This window comes from Gavialis gangeticus, unplaced genomic scaffold, assembly GCF_001723915.1.
Source record: "Gavialis gangeticus isolate Ggan-Ray unplaced genomic scaffold, GavGan_comp1, whole genome shotgun sequence".
NCBI classification, from domain to species: domain Eukaryota; kingdom Metazoa; phylum Chordata; order Crocodylia; family Gavialidae; genus Gavialis; species Gavialis gangeticus.
The window spans coordinates 31,210,830-31,228,430 of NW_017729030.1; the positions used below are offsets into that span (position 1 = coordinate 31,210,830).

General features: G+C 39.5%; 1 protein-coding gene across 1 annotated transcript in view; it reads left to right on the forward strand.

The window, feature by feature from the left end:
- HSPA4L (heat shock protein family A (Hsp70) member 4 like) overlaps nucleotides 1–15,624 on the forward strand; it is a 45,365-nt gene extending 29,741 nt beyond the window's left edge. The window contains exons 12-19 of the mRNA XM_019522078.1: nucleotides 3,416–3,618; nucleotides 8,009–8,110; nucleotides 8,778–8,918; nucleotides 10,237–10,362; nucleotides 11,402–11,509; nucleotides 12,817–12,936; nucleotides 13,443–13,604; nucleotides 14,212–15,624. Of these exons, the coding sequence (XP_019377623.1) occupies nucleotides 3,416–3,618; nucleotides 8,009–8,110; nucleotides 8,778–8,918; nucleotides 10,237–10,362; nucleotides 11,402–11,509; nucleotides 12,817–12,936; nucleotides 13,443–13,604; nucleotides 14,212–14,406 (1,157 nt within the window). The 3' untranslated portion in view covers nucleotides 14,407–15,624. The remainder of the gene's footprint in view (nucleotides 1–3,415; nucleotides 3,619–8,008; nucleotides 8,111–8,777; nucleotides 8,919–10,236; nucleotides 10,363–11,401; nucleotides 11,510–12,816; nucleotides 12,937–13,442; nucleotides 13,605–14,211) is intronic.
- The last annotated feature ends 1,977 nt before the right edge of the window (nucleotides 15,625–17,601 follow it).

Here is a 17,601-nt window from a genome sequence, read left to right on the forward strand (position 1 = left end):
CCCGGGGGGGGGGGGGGTGTGGCAGGCTGGGAAAACACACACATACCCCCTCCACTTTGTAAGATGAGTCACTGAGCCAGATGTTTTGGTATCCATAAGACGTACGTTACATAAGATGAAATTTGTAGTTCTTTGAGAGAGAGATTGGATATTTTCACTTAAAGCAGGTGTTGGAATTATGTTACTGCAGGTAGAACCTTCTTGTGGCAGTGCATGCTTAAGAGGTCTTATGGTTCCTGACCCACCCCCATCAAGCCTTAGTGCCTTAGTTAGAATAGCTTGTTAATAAAGTTACTGACTAGTTTTGATTCCTGCACTTTATGGGATCTGAACCAGTATCAGTGGAACTGAAATGGAAAAAGCTGTATCATGATAGTTTCCTCCCAAGTTTTCCCATCACCTTCACATCTTCCACCAACTTTTCCCTGTTTGTCAGGACAAGATCTAAAATAGCTGATCCCCTACTTAGATCTGCAGTCTTCTGGAACAGCAAGTTGTCCTCCACACAGATTATATCTGTGCTGTATCTTTTACTTCTTTAGATTCACACGCACAAATTCCAGTTTTGCTACTGTCTTCCTCCTGAACCAAAGAACACGTGTATACATTTTTGACATTTAAGGCAACACTACCACTTTTTTCTCTCAACCCTGTCCTTCCAAAACCATGTGTAGCTCTCCAATGTTGACGTTCCAGTCATACAAACTGCCCATTAGGTCTCTGTGATACCAGTCAAATCATAGTTCTTTTCACAGGCTGACTTGCAGCTCATCTTGTTTACATATTTGCATGCTTGTTTGTTTGCATACCTCTTTCAAAAGTGTACAAACTTTTGATTTATTTTGTGTTCTGCCTTGCATGTTTCCCTTTTGTGTCACTTGTTGCTGTCCTGTGGCTCTCTGGCCATTTCCCAGAGGTGAGCTGCTGCTTCCAGTCCTTTCCCATCTGGATTGTTTGCTCTGTTGCTGGAGAGTTTTGTTCACCATCACCTGTTGAACCTAGTTTTAAAGCCTTCCTTGCTAGGTTGGCCAGATAGCCAAAGATGCTCTGTCTATGTCTGGCTAGGTGGCTCTTGTCTCTCCATAGCAGTCTTCCTTCCCAGGACATCCATTGGAGTCTTTGGATTCATCAACATTGACACCATAATCTCAGCCATTTGTTTACTTCTGTGATACCGTGGTCCCTGCCTGGGTACTCCTTATGTGGAGAGGATTTATGAGAACACCACTTGTGCTCTATACTTAATCCTCCTGCTAAGACCCTTGTAGTCTCTTCTGATCTGCTCAGAGTCATTTCTGGCAGTATGCCTCCATAGAGGAGGAGGAAGGGGTAGTGGTCTGAGGATGGGTAGCATCGGGTTCAGCATGCTGGATCTGGCTGGCAGGCTTGATCCAGCCAGTACTTAGGACTGGTGCAGGAGCCCCATCCTGCTGCAGGGGAGAGCACAACTGGACCCCGATCAGTCTGCTGAGGGAGGGGAGCAGCTTGGTCCTGATCCAGATGCGTCGCAGGGGGGAGGACCCCAATCCTGATGCAGGGGTGGGGGATGGATGGCTCCAATCCAGATGCGCCAGGGTGAGGAGCAGCACAGCCCTGATCTGGACATGTGGGGCAGGGTGGAGCAGCTTCAATCCAGACCTGAGGTGGAAGAGAAGGGAGGGAACAGAGCAACCCTGATTCAGATGCTGGGGGATGGGCAGGGTGGAGCAGCCCCTATCCAGATGTTTGGAGGGCAGAGAGAGCAGCCCAGCCCCACCTGGATATGCAGGGGGGCAGGCCTAGCCCTATTTTGCTGCATGGCAATGGCCTGGGTAGGGCTGGACCATGCAGCGTGGCGCTTCCCTGCTTTCCAGCTGCCAATTTCATCCAGTCTGGGATCCCGTCAAGCTGGGTGTCAAGACTTTGTGTGCCAGATTTGGCCCACAGGCTAGAGGTTGAGCACCTCTAATCTAGACTGCTCTGTCCTCTAGGTCTTGCCTGCTGATGTCTTCAGCTGTTCCACCACAGAGCTCTTGAAAGTGGCTGCTGACTTCAGTCTGCTTCTCTTGAAATCTGGGGACCCTCTTTCTAGTAATCATATGCTGTCACTTCTCTTTTCCCTTTGGCCTCTCCAGTGCCAGCTTCTTAATAACTACTGTCTAAGAAATCTTTGTTTTCCTTGACGGCACACTGGCTATTTGTACTTCCAGCCCATTCAGTCTTTTCCTTCAAGGTAGACATCAGCCTATACTTGGTACAGATTAAATGGTTTTGACCTTTGGGGAGGAACACAAACATGGCACGTCTCACACAGATCACAACTGCTGACCCAGTTTCCAGTTATGCCTCCTTTGTTCCCTAGAGGATACCTGGACTTTAAAAAAGAGGGTGGGGAAGAAGAAAACCCACTGACCATTTAAACCTGAGCATCCACAGACACATGATGGTGTCCTACTCTCTAGCTCCCTCCTACAGCAGATTCTATAGCTCCACTGTTCACTTCGCTAAACCAATCCCACCTAAAGTAAATCACTCTTACAGAGCTGTGAATGCAAACCCTGTCAAACATTCACTCCAAGAGAAGAAGAAAAGCCAAAACAAAACAGGCAAACAGATAATGTCCTGAAAATAGGTAGCATTTGTCTCATACAGATAGTATTAATCCCAGCAGCTGTAAGATCCAGCTCTGTTCATTTGTGGTTGATGACCCTTTTTGGCATAATTGCGGTCATTGGAACTATTTGAAGCAACTATATCCATGTGTAATAGAGAGCATTTAAACTGATTTTGTAAATCTAATATAAACAATGGGTGTGAAAGTCTGAGAAAAAATCTGCTTAGCCTTTTGGTAGGGTAGATTGAGATCGGAAATATTAATTCAGAGTACTAGTGCACAAATAAAGCAGCTGATATTAAACTTCCCATGGGTTATTGTGGCATTTATGAAAAGAGAAAATAATACAAAATAAGCTACTAAAAACTAATGTGTCAATATGCTGTGCTATTGACTATGGAACTGGAGTTGTAACATGGTAAAGACTGGAAGTATAGAATTACAGATGAGTATAGTCAATCTATTACGTTTCAGAAAACACAGCTGAGCAACAATATTATGCAAATAGAGGTCAGAACACTGTGGCTTTACAGTCGCATAGGAATGCAGCTCTTCATTCCTTTCTCTCTAAAAATATTATAATATATTGCAGTATTAACTCTTCTGCACACAGTGAATTGGATCATTAAGCTGTTACATGATTAATGCAATATATGATGCATCTTTGATAATATTTGTGTGTCCAACAGTCAGACTTTTATTTCCTGCCATTAATTTGAAATGTACAAATCCAAAAACTGTTCCAGTTGTTGACTGGCAGAATCTTTTGTGGAATGACTGGCCTTTTAAACTTAACCTTAGATTCTTATGTTGCTTGCCTAGGGCGTTTCACTATTCAGAATGTTGGTCCCCAGCATGATGGTGACAATTCCAAAGTGAAGGTTAAAGTACGTGTCAATATCCATGGCATCTTCAGTGTGGCTAATGCATCTATAATAGAGAAGCAAAGCATAGAAGGGGACCCCAATGATGTACCCATGGACACAGAATCAGCATGTAAGAATCAACGCAAAGAAGATGAACTGGTATGTAAAACTGCAAAACTTTGATCCTGAGAAATTAAATTGTAAATATCTGACTTTACTGATAACATCCCTATAATACTTTGTTGTCAGCTCACATTAGTTTCCACCTCAGCTTTTCCCCTTATGGGTATACCACCCTGCGTGACAACTCAAAGAGAAAGGGAGGATTGTTATGATACTGAGTATATTTTGGTATTGTGGTGCCATTATGAAACGGTGGACAGTAGGGCTGTATGAAGCTTCGGTCCCTGATTCGATTCAATGGAGATTTGGCGGCCAAATCTGAATCGAATCAAGAGTCCCTTTTATCTTTCCGAATCGAATTGGAACCCTCTGAATCAATTTGGAAAGATTTGGATGTAGAGACAGCTTTCATTGTTTTTTCTACATACCTCTGGGTAGAAGGGGCTTGTGAGTCCTGTGATGCTGGGGCACATGGAGTGTTCCACAGAAATATGGGGTGCTCCCCAGTGCACATGGCAGCAGACCCAGTAGTGGACCAGAAGCACTTCCGGTCCACTGCCAGCTCCACTGGGGAGCGTGCAGAGGGGCCCCCCCGTGCTCCCCTGACTCGGTGACTTGTCTTCTGGGTCTGGGTGGCATCTGGGGTCCCCCTGCAGCTGATTGCCAAGGCACAGGGGGGCACTCCAGCGCGCTCCCTGGCAGACTTGGAAGTGGACCGGAAGTACTTCCAGTCCGCTTCCAGGTTTCCTGCTGAGCACGTGGAGGGTCCCCCACATTGCTGTGGGATGCACCGTGTGCCCCAGCATCACAGCGATCACAAGCTGCGCTGGCATCTCAAGGTATGTAGAAAAATTTTTTAAAGCTGGGTCTGTGTCTAAATCACTGATTCTCCCAATCAGCATCAAATCTTCAGATTAGGATTCAGCTGAATTGAATCAGGGACAGGAGATCTGAACCAACTAATCAAATCACTCTCCCTGATTCGGGCCGAATCCAAATCGAATAGGGCCTGCTTCACACACCCCTAGTAGACAGGCATAACTCCTTACTTCTGCTATGGTTACTTGGAGAAGGTGTACCACAAACTATTTGTGTTATCTTGAAACAACTCCTATTCCATTTTTTGCCTTTTTTGTTTTTGTCAATCTACAGTCAGCCTTTGCAAATGTATCTTTTGATACAGAGGTTCTCAGCCTTTTTAGACTTAAGGCATCTCTTGATAGACTTGAGGCATCCTGTGGAATGCCAGCTCTTAGTTTTCACTTATTTTTTTTGACTACGCAAAAATAAAAATTCATCTGTTGCAAAGAATTCAGTAAGACCACAACAGGGCAATATGTTTTTAACACTGGATTCTGTAGGTTTATCATGTAGATCTGTTACCCTTGAAAGGATCTGCTGGGGCACCCTGGCTGAGAATCACTGATCTATCCCCAAAAAGAATCTCCAATGGATGCCAGGAAGCATACAATAGAGAGTTTTTATACTTCTTTCTGTATTACCTTAGACTAATTCTTGCTTTTACTGCCTTAAATCCCTATGAGTCTTCTACTGATATAATCAACTATTGGGAAAACAAACACCTTATTTGCCAACTTCATTTAATCCTCCCTGGATCTTTAGTTTTTCACAACATATATCACTATGGCCTTCTTCATATTTCTTTACCCTTACTTCTGAACTTATTGGAGTTTAAATTGTACAGGATAAGGTTCTAACTAGTTTAGAAGGGACTTCCTGACCTAAATAGTTTTGATTTCTTCCACAGTAATTATTATTATTATTAGCTTTTGGATTATTGGGTTCTGCTTCCAATTAGATATCAGGCCACTGGTGACTACTCTTTAAGCTGATGATCTAAATGGCTGTATAACCACCTTACGGTACTTAAAGGAAAAGGTTGTTAATTCAAAACAAATGGCACCAAAAATACTGAACTCAAAATAAATAAGTTTTAAAATGATTTAGGGGCCCTTTTTTGTCTTGTTAGGGCAATCTGAGTGCCAAACTGTCCTGCCAAACCACCCCCAGTTAGGATTGGGAGTAGCTTGTTGCAGTTGGGGGTTGATGGCATTGGCTGGTGGGATAAAGAGTCAACCCCAGATCCTGCTAAACTGGCCCTGATCCAAGGCAGTTTGACAGGACCAAGGACGGTGGTTCTGCAGTGGACTGTGGCAGGATCAGGGTTGGGGTTGATTGGCAGGACGTTTTGGCACTTGGATGGACCTAACGAGGAAAAAGGGCCTGTAAATCATTGCTTCAGCTCTACATTAGGAACTACTTGTGCTACATGCCATGAAATCTACTTGCTTAGTCACTGGGATAATGCCTCACTTTTTTCTTATCATTTAGTAAGGTCTGCAAGTGGGTGAACTATGTCTGTGATGTTACACTGTATATATGCACATTATTATGGTTATGTGTATTTCAAAGTTGGTGTGTTTTGGTCTTGTGTTTTGAATTAACAAGGTTTTCCTGTACTAGGGAATCGAAAAAGGCACTGAATTTCAAAGCAGCCATATTACAAATTGTCCATATTGTAAAGCAATACAAAAAACCCCTATCCTTTTAGCTGGGGAGTGACAATAACTTTGAAGTATCCAATAATTTAAACTATCCATGATCAAACTAAGGAGGCTTTCCTGTATATCTAGACCCGTGGTTCTCAAACTTCTTAGACCCAAGGCACCCCTCAGAAAATGCTAACTTTTACTTTGTCTTTTTTTTGACTGTGGAAAAATAGTTATTCTGTTGAAGAGAACCCAGAAAAAACGCAACTTGTCAGCATGTTTTTGACACTGGATTCCTCTTTGAAATCTCTGAGTTTATATTTTTTTTTAATCACATGTGCATGTTTGCATACTTAGTGCAAATATTATGTGGCAGCCTGCAAAACCGTTAAATGGATATTGCAGCACGCTGGTTGGGAAGAGAATGTAGATTGTATTTTCTTAGACTAACAAGACATTCCTTGATGACCTGCTCTATAATATGTTTATGTAGTGAGATCACACTGATTGCTCTACAATTCCCTGAATCCTCCTTCTTCCTTTCCTTGAAAATGGGTGAGGTTCCTGGCAGCTCAGAAGCAGGAAATATAAATCTCAACCTCCACAAGCTTTCGGACAGACCAGCCAGATACTGGTTTGATAGATTCATAGATTCTAGAGTCGGAAGAGACCTCAGTGGGCCATCTAGTCCAACCCCCCTGCCCCTGGCAGGCAAGTAAAGGGTCACCAAACCTAGGATCATGTGATCCCGGCCAGGTGCTTGTCCAGTCTCCTCTTGAAGACCCCCAAGGATGGGGTGAGCACCACCTCCCTTGGAAGCCCATTCCAGATCCTCGCAATCCTGACCATGAAGAATTTTTTTCTAATGTCTAATCTAAATTTACTCTCCAGTAGCTTATGGCCATTCTTCCTTGTTGTTCCAGGGGGTGCCCTGGTAAACAGATCATCGCCTACTTTGTGTTGCTCTCCCCCTTATGAATTTGTACACTGCCACAAGGTCCCCTCTCAAACTTCTCTTGGAGAGGCTGAGAAGGTTAAGTAAGGTCCGTTAGCCTTTCCTCATAGGGCCTTCCCTGCAGGTCTCCAATCAGACGATTGGCTCTTGTTTGGACCCTCTCCAAATAGACTTAAGTGATGACAAATAGTGGTCTATTTCTAAGTCTTAACACTTAAAGTAAGGACTGGGTGAACTAAACATAAGCCTGTTACCGTAGACTAATTCCATTTTTTTAAAATTAAAATAACATTAGATTTTCAGCTAGACTGCCCCACTCCCAAACTTTCAGTAATATGTCAGTAACTTTTTATAATCTTGTCTAAAAATAGCTGTAATATATTTTAAAAATTATCAAAATAATTTATGGAATGTAAGACTTATTTTTCATATCATACCATGGACTTACCATGCTGTGACTTTTCATACACCTAAAAGTTCCATCAGGGGACTGATAACATTGGAAACTAGTTTCCAGAATTCTGGATTAGGCACAAGTCAGTGGAAATTTCTTGCAGTTAGATTTCATATTTGTGATGGTGTATTATATTTGACTGTAGCTCTGACTTCCGAACAGGATATGTTCCTCCTGTCAGTGTCAGTGTTGTGCATCTAGAATGGAACTAGCCATACATCACATACTGTCTTTAAAATAGACTATGTAGCAAGTGGCGTACCTGCTATAACTGTCACAAGGCATATCAAAGACCAGTCTGGTAACTGCCAATTTCAGAATACTTTCACCTATGAACTTTGTAGGCTTTTCTGAAATTAGATAAAGGAGACTGCTGTATCAACGCATGGGACTTGCATTATGAGTCTTTTAAGAATATCCCTTAATGAATTCTTGATTATAGCAGTTATCTGCAGTTGAAAAACGTCTTGCAGCACAGCTTGTTTCAGTGATTAAACTTCTTTTTAGGATAACATGCAGATTGACCAAGAGGAAGGCAATCACAAAAACCAGGCTGACCAGCAGAACCAGGCAGATGAAGAAACTGAACAAGTAGGGGCTGAAACAAAGGTTTGTATCAAGGGAAATGGAAAGTGAAGGCCAGTGCACAGGCAAAAACCTATGTAGCCATCACTTCTCCCTGCCCCGCTTTTTTATTGACCACTTACTTTTTCTTATTACACCAGTTACAAAGGCATGCTTGGAAAAGAACAAAACTAAGTAATTTGTACCAATATGGTATAGTTAAAAATAATAATTTTTCAGCTCTTTCACTGTATCAAAATTGGTAACTTGTATTAAATTGCAGAAACAAGTTTATTTAAATTATTACAGTATAGAGACATGCCTGAGCAAGTTTTATATTGCTAATTTAAAATATGAGCTGAGTTCCCACAAGTACTGTGTGATATTGATAGCTGCAAGCCAGAGAATTGTTAGAATTTTTTTTGAATCCCAGTTGTAGTATTTATCTCATTATTTTTAATTTAAAATTTGTTACTGATATTCTTCTTTTCCAGCAGGCAGGGTTTTAAATAGATATCAGTGATAAGCTAGTACAAAGCTAATGTAGCAGTCTCTGAACAGTAGAAACATTTGACATACTCGTTTAAATGTGATAGATTCTTGGCTGTTCATTTTATCAGGTTCCCTTTTTAAATGATATGTACAGATCCAATTATAACAAACTAGACAGTATTTGCAGCCTTTCTATTAAAGAAAGTCTTTTTTTCTGCAGACAGCATCAGGAGACAAACAGGATAATCCAGCACAGACAGCTAAAGCTAAAGCAAAGGTCAAGAGCATTGATTTACCTATACAGGCTAGTCTGTATAGACAGTTGGGACAGGATATTATTAATAGCTACATAGAAAATGAGGTAAGTACATTGTACCTTAAGTTGACTATTATTAATTGCATTCAGATTTCTGCAGTGAATTCCCCCTGTCCAAAAACAGTTGCATCCATAACCTGTTTGTTTCTATGATTTAAATTATTTTAGATTTAGGCAACTTTAAAATCACTGTAACCTCATTTATTATTCAAATAAAAATTAACTTCTCAAAAAATGAATCAGTGCCATTACAGATTTGTTTAAAGCTTTTGTGTTTTCAAGGGCCATATATTCTTGCCAATAATTATTCAAAATGGGGAGTACCAGGATGTAAGTAGTGTCTTCCTTTTTCTGTTATCCATTAATTGACTTCTAGTGGTTATTACATAGCCATGTAAACACTTGAGCCATTTTGCTGGGCATTCCACAGCCGGCCCAGGCTCTGGGTAATTGCCACAGAGCTCAGGCTGCTTGCAGCAGGTGGCTGGGAAGCTGCAAGCCCTGTTGTAAGTAGCCTGGGCTCTGTCTGGCAGCAGCTACCCTGAGCTCAGGCCAGCTACAGCTGCGAGGCTACAAACAACTGCACTGAGCTCAGGAGGCCTGGCGGGGCCTGGCCAGGAGACTGCAAACAGCTGTACCAGGCTCTAGTTGTCCTCTGTGGCAGTGGCTGCATGCACGTCTCCAGGTGGATGGTGGGATGGGGCAAGATTTGTGCTGCCTCAGGCTCCTGCCCCACTGTCCACCTGAAGGCACACATGTACTTGCTGTTGCCACAGTCCAGCTGGGGCTTTGGAGCCTGGTACAGCTATATGCAGTCTCCCAGCTGCAAACAGCTGGCCTGCAGATACCTAGCCACAGCAGGCTGAAAAAAGCTGCAGCAGGCTCCAGACCCCAGGCACTGGCTTCCTGCCAGTGGTAACTACAAGCATGCCTTGGGGTGTAGGGCGGAGAAAGCGCAAGGGCAGCGCAACTCCGGCCCCTCCTCTGCCATCCACTTGGAGACGCACACGCAGCTGCCACCAGCAACAAGAATTGGGCCCTTCGCAGCCTCCCGCAGTCTGCCCCTGGCACTCCCAAGTTGAAGTGTGGGTCAGGGTTAGGGATGTGTTTGGTACTTCAGCCAAACAGGTTGCCAACCCCAGTTTTAGAATATTTTCAAAAAGGCTACAAACTGCAATTAAATTGAAACTGAGTTCATAGGTGCCTATATGTAAAAATAAATAAATAAATAAATAAAAAGTTGGGGTGGAGAAATATTCACAGATGATATTTCCTCCAGTGTAATAAAAGCATAATAATTATATTTTAAATATGACAGCTTTACTATGCATAAGACTTAACCTAGCCTTTCTATCTTTTTTAGGGGAAGATGATGATGCAAGATAAGCTAGAAAAAGAAAGAAATGATGCCAAGAATGCTGTTGAAGAATATGTGTATGATTTTAGGGACAAGCTGTGTGGAGTCTTCGAAAAATTCATCACTGAAGAAGTAAGAGCCTAGATGTGCCTTTTTAACTAACTCTGTATTGAACACTAGTGACTGTGTTGAACACTAGTGCCTGTGGGAGATGCGGAAGTACTGCTACTTAATGACTGTTTCAGATTAATTTCTTGCATTAGCCTTTAGATCACTGATTTGTTGTACAGTTCAGTAAATTACTTGATCCTCTCTTGACAAATAGAAATAGTCCAGCTAAGAAAAAATTTCCAGAGGGCTAAAACTAAGGTATCAGGGCTGTATTATGCTGGAGTCCAAATATATGATCAGGATCAGTGTTTCTTTGTCTCTCCTTGATTTCCAGTTGCTCTCTATGCCAGGGTAGGAAGGCACTGTGGGCTGAATCTGGCTAGTGGTTCAGATGGAATAGCACTGCAGGCTAGATTTTGACACATCTGGATTTCCAAGCCATTCCCTTAGAAACAACACTTAAAGTGCTTCTTGACTTAGTGTGGTTACTGTCCAGTAGCTAATTACACAAGTTGTCTATAACTCCCAGGCCAGCTATTTGGACTAACCTTTTAATATCTGTTGTTTGGTAAAGCCTGTTCCATTTGTTACTTAGTTATGTAACAGGCAACCCCATGAACTCTGTATTGTGCTGTAAAGAAACTCCTTGAGGCACAAAAACCCTTTAAGGTATAAAGTAAATGGGATTTAAGGCTTGCTTTTCCTACCAAATAAAAGCGCAAGTATCTAATTTTTGGAGGAAGACATCTGAAACCAAATGTTGCTGGCCTGCTTTTTGTTATAACCATATTGTTGGAAAGCCCATATTCCACAGTTGAAGGCTGTTAGCTGCATAATTATCTGTAGTCTAAATTCTTGCTGATCTCTTTTAAAATTAAGTATATGTATGCTGTCAAGAGAATTTGATAGTTTTCTTATACACAGAGTTTAAGTGATCACTAGAAATGAAAAAATTAGCCTCAGAGTTGCAAAATGAATATAAGTGTTGCATAAGGCACATACTTACTCTGCTAGCTCCATAGAGTGGTCTTCTCTGAACTACTCCTCACTTGTTTCTTAGGATTCAAACAGACTAACCTTAATGCTCGAAGATACAGAAAACTGGCTTTATGAAGATGGAGAAGACCAACCAAAACAAGTGTATATGGATAAACTTCAGGAATTAAGAGTAAGATTTCTTTTTCTAGAATATAATGTAAAAAACAGCTTGATTACTAATGGTGAAACAGTGTGTATATTAACTATAGCAGACTTGCGAACTCTATTAGTGACTGAAAGTCTTGATGAGATCTTGAACCAGACGCTCAATACTTGCATCTGAATGGCTCCTATACAGTCATGCACAAAGGACAAGACTAAAATATCGAGTCTAGATTTAGCAGTTGTCTAATGCTAGTTCTAGCTGTATTTGAAAACTGTTTTGTTCCTTGATTGTCAGGTCACTTTGCCACTTGTTGTAACAGTAAATCAGGGCAAGGTTTTTGCCACAGGAATACTGCTTTCTATGAATTATTGGATGGAATGTACATTTTAAAAGGTTTTCTCAAAAACAAAGATTTCATTATTTTTGTTTGAATTGATAATGCCTTGTTTTCAGATGTCAGCCTTTTAATTACTTAAGAGTAAAAAGCTATAATTGAAATCTTAACTAATGGTGCCAGTGGGGGTAGAAACCTCTGTATTTCTAACACTAAGCAAGTTGTGTAACTTTCATAAAAATGAAACTAAGTACTTAACTCATGGAAGTCTTACAGGCAGATAATGAATTCTGAGAAATGCCCATGGCATTGAGTTTGTGTTGCATTTACTAGGAAACCAGATAGAAGTGGTGTGTGACTGTTGTGTCTCAACTGGAAAAATCAAGACCTTTTAATGTAACCTCTTTAAATGATGTGTGTTTTTAATGAAAAAAAGAAAAGAGAATCTGTTTAAAAAAAAAAAAAAAAAGACTTTACAGCTGCTGGTCACAAACCAAGGTGTTGCAGAAATAACTACTTGAAATAAGCTAAAAAAATCATATCAGGTGCCCCCGATGAAGTTTGACAAGTTTCTTATGTCTGTCTACCTGTTGACAAATGGTTTTGTTGGAGATGGGCTAGATAACATCTTGTAGCAAGGGTGAATGTAGTTAAGATGCCATCTTGCACTGAGTAAGTGACAAATAGAGAAAACATCTTAATTCATCGTAGGCTTCAGAGTTTTTCAGAACTTAGTTTTCCCCAGTTTTTGAAGAAGGTAGGGCATGGTGGCACGATTGAAATCAAGTGGTTCAGAGAGGCATGAGCTTCTGGAGGCAACAAACATTTTGTTAGATGCTAGCAGATGATGAAGTAGGTTATTGCCTATGAAAGCTCATCTCTCCGAGTTAGGGCAGGGTGGCACCTGAGAAAGTACCTCTAGTCTGAATTCAGACTAACACAGCTAACCACCTTCCCAGTTTGTGAAGTATTTGTGTAAGATCTTTTTGTTTTACAGAAATTTGGTCAGCCTATTCAGGAAAGGTACATGGAACATGAAGAGAGACCAAAAGCTTTAAATGAATTGGGAAAGAAGATCCAACTTCTTATGAAAGCAGTAGAGGCATTCAAAAATAAGGTAGAAAAACCCTATTTGCAAGATGGGATTCCTTTTAAATGCTCTTAACTAAGTGTAAAATGTCCAGTGGTTGTTAAGTCCTTTGAAAATGGCACTTGAGTCGATCATATAAGTGCCTTTAAAAATACTGCTCTTTAGCCTTATAAAAAGTTTTTCCTTGTGTAATAACATTTTGCTCTTGTTTAATATAGTCTTATACTATTTTGAATTAAAATAAATGCATTATTCCAGGAAGCCAGGCTCTGTAACCACTTTTATGAAACCTCATTTAATTTTTTCCTCGTAAAGATCAGAGTTGGCTTAAACTAATACAAACTAGTTGGGCCCTTCTCAATCATAAAGAAATCAAATGTATATCCTGTATATTGTGTACCTTAAAAACTGCTTGCCCTTGATTTATCTCACAAACTATGGCAGTGTTGTTCCACATAAGATGGAATTCTTATGTGGGTTAGTGCCATTAATTCACTCTGCTGTTTCTTTTCTAAAAAAATGTTTTTCTTCAGGATGAAAAATATGATCACTTGGATCCTGCCGAGATTGAAAAAGTTGACAAATGCATCAGTGATGCTATGAGTTGGTTGAACACCAAGATGAATGCTCAGAACAAACTAGGTCCAACTCAGGACCCAGTTGTAAAAGTTGCAGAAATACTAGGAAAATCAAAGGTAAAGATGCATAACGATATATACAAAATCCTTAATATAACTTGGAAACAAATATTTATATCAGTCATGTTCTGAAGAGAATACAGAACTGGGCTGAAGCCTAACAGGGTGGGGACAGGTAACCTGGCTATTTCTTTCATGCAGCTAGCAAACCCTTCTCCTTGTGTTAGTGTAAAATCTGCAGGATTTTTTCACTTCTGTGGAAAGACATAATAGGGGAAATGGAGAGCGTGTGTGTGTTCACATGCATATTTTCCTTTTTATGATGTTCTATTAAATATTTCTGAATTGCCTTCATTGTTACACATCTCAAATTACTGTAGTCACTTCACTGAGTCATCTGTTCTAGAAAACTGATGGCTAGACTAAATGAAATCAGTCCAGAGTGTTTCAGCAAATGAAAATTGGGCAATAAACTTACATTGCAAAGGCTTCAAGTAGAATTAGATACTGCAAAAGTGAAAAGAAACTCCATCTGAAGCCTCTCATAGAAAAATGTTGAAATGTCTCTAGCAAAACTAAATTTGAACCAAGGAGTTCAAGTTTAGTCTGTTTCTCTACCAAGGCAGACTACTAATTTTTATTTTCTTAATTTTTGTAAAATTAGGAATTGGATAGTTTCTGTAACCCTATTGTATACAAACCCAAACCGAAGGTGGAACCTCCTTCTGAAGGCCAAGCAAAAGCTAATGGTGAACACAATGGACCAGTGAATGGGCAGAGTGGTGCTGAAACAAAACCGGATCCAGCAAAGGACAATTTTCAGCAAACCAAACCATCTGGGGAAATGGAAGTGGACTAAACTTTACATTTCTCTTTTACTTAATTAAAATAGTGCAAGCAACCAGAGGGTCCATTCTTCTTTTGTCTGTTAACCTTACAGATGCTCAGTTATTCTTAGCCAATTTTCTGTCATTTGTTCTTGCAGTAGTTTTGAAAGTGTTTTATATTGATTACACCTCCAATGTTCATTTCCATTGATGCTGCTTATGTGGGGCTTTAGCTGAATGTAGATTGTATGTCAGTTTAAGCTTTCCCAATATATTTTATATCAAACATACAGAATTGATATATATGGCAACGATCTACCTTATTTAAAGCTTTTATTGTGGATAAACCTCAGCTCCTTTATTCAGGAAAGGACACTGTATTGCACTATTGATGCTGAAGTGTAGATCTAATTGCATCTTTATTTTGGAAAAATATTGGAATTGAAGTGGCATAAACATTGTCACTTAAAGCACTGACCTTTTTCTAGTTATTGTACTGTTATAATTTAAATATTAAATTAGAGTTTAGCTGGCATACTAGTCTGTCTTGTTGATGTACCATGAGAACTGTTCAGTCTTTCTATAAACAAAGCATATAAAATTAGAAAAGATTTCTTAATTTTTAGACTCTTATCACAAACATAATTTTAGTTGTAATCAATACTAGTCAAATGGCTTTGCCATTTGCTAAATTTCAAACTAATGGTTTCGTCACACTTGTCTTGTACATAACATGCCTGTTCTCATGATAAACTGCTGCAAAAGTTACTGTAGTATGAGAAGGTAAAGTTTTTGAGGACTGTTTAGATGGGTCTCCCTTCCAAACGTCTCTTTATTGCATGTTCCTCCTGATTTTACTGGCTTGTTTCATACTGAATGAAACCTAAACTTGTTTCTTATCAACCAGCACATCTATCACACTTTCAGCAGAGAAATAATGAAAATAGAATATGGGAACAAGCTGGCCTTCAGCTTACCTAATACTGAGGTCAGGTTTAAAGTTTATGGTTTGGGATTTGAAACCTTTTTAAACAGGCGAAGACTCCACGCAAACTGTACAAGTGCTGTAGCTTCTGGCATATCCTATCAGCTGTAGAAGTAATGAGGTAACATGACATGCTACAAAATACCTGTTTGACATAAAAGCAAGGTATGTAAATGTACTTAACTAGTCAAACTACACCCTTGTCGTATACTAGTAAAAGGCAAATGTGAGAGGATGACTATTTAAAAAAAAAAGGCAAACAATATGGAATCAAACAAAACACTTGTAATGAGAGAAACTGTGCCTGTTAAATTAGGGCAATCAATTCTTTAGCTTTGCAAGTTAGTTCTGTAGACTTTACCTGTTTAGTAAATAGATCTCTTTTATATTAAATTCCTAACTTAGTTTCAAAAGTATTGCAATTGAAAATAGAAGTAATATATTTTCTATCAACACTTGAATCCGTCCCCTTAAATTGTTAAAATTCCAGCTGTAACTTGGGTCCATTTTGTGACGTTACTATGTAGTCACTGCCGTTTGTGGTAGTTAAATATTCATGGAACCTGAGGTTTATGTAGCACTTCCTAAACCAATACCAGTAGAAGGAGTTTTCCATAAGGAGCATTAAATTCTCCGGACTTCCAAATCCTTGCTGTCTCAGTAGTGAGCTGCCCCTACGCAGAGAGGTTGTAATTCCATTAATGACTAAGATCAGACACGTGTTACTTTGACCCAACTCTTTGCCACCTCATTCCATTGTTTTATCCTGAATTCCAAAAGTTAAGTTATGGCACTTTTTATTCTGCACGTTGTTGTGGATTGGCTACTGGCAAAGATGTAAATGAATGTCATGGCTGCAGTTTTAATTTCCTAGTTCTTACATTCCTTGGGATAATGAATTGCGTGCACCAAGATTTGCTATACTATGTAACTGACTGTAGTTCTCTTTCAGGGGGACTAAAAATCCTATAAATATTGACTCTGCTCAGAATAAATGTTGAACAGAGCAAAAGAACAATCTCCAAGCTAAAAAATATTAATATGCATGCCATCGGCTAAATTTGGAGCCGTAATAAATGTTGATAAATTCAGCTTTTTGTACTCTATTACATAGCTTGCGTTTCAGAGATGCACACATCTTGTTTGTTAAAAAAAAAAAAGGTAATACTAACAGAACTGAATCATGTAAATATTTTATGAAGGGTAACTGACCCAGATTTAGAAGTGGAACATAACATCATTAAAGGGGGATGGTAATAGATTTTGTTAACTATCTTGGACTTCGGTCATGAAGCTCTAGACAGCAAAATATTTTCTCATTTTGCTGAGGAAAGAATTTTATATAGTAGAAAATAAAGTCTAGTTCTAGTTATGAAAGAGCTACCATCCTTCTTGCTTTCAAGATGGCAAATCTTTGACTGCATAGACACTCCAGTCCTGTACTTTAAAAAAAGAAATAAATAAAAATCCAGCATGGTCTTAATACAATACTAGTGACAGCAGTTTGTGCATTCCAAATTGCTGGTGAGAAAGTATTCATAAATCACGAACTGGTTATTGCTGTTAATGTTTATTACCTGAGATATCACTACATTTTAATTTTGATTATAGTAATAAAATTAATCAGGGAAATAAATTCACTTAAAAAAATGCCTACTGTAAGAGTAGTCCTGGGTGGCTTTTGCCTTAGCCATAAATATTTGATAAAATGCTGAACATGATAGCATTAAAGTTGGACACAGATTTTAGCAAAAAAATAAAGGCTGAATTATCTAAGGACAACTTAAACATGTGAAGAGTTGCATTCAAAATTTAGACATTTTCCAAATTCAGTGATAAGCAGAATGTTCAAATACTTTTTCCTGTCAGTTTTATGTAAAAGTCTGGCCCTCGTTGTCTGTCAATGCTGATAAAGCTTCTAAACCAATTCTGTAAGTAGAGTTTTAGTTTTTGCCAGTAAAATCATTATTCCCTTGATACTGATAGTGTTTAACCAATGTTGCTGTGACTAGTCTTAAAGCAAAAATCTCTTTCTTTCAGGATTTCTTTGCACTTGTACTTGAACATGCTTATTGTACCTAACAAGAACAGAGCTTTGTTGTCATAGACAATGTGGTACATCATTAGGGTGGTGTGTTTTTCTGAATGAACAGTTACATTTGTTAATTTATATTCTGATATTTAAGACACAAATGCAGAAGGGTGATGACCACCTTGTATTTTTTTTATTCTTCCAGGTATG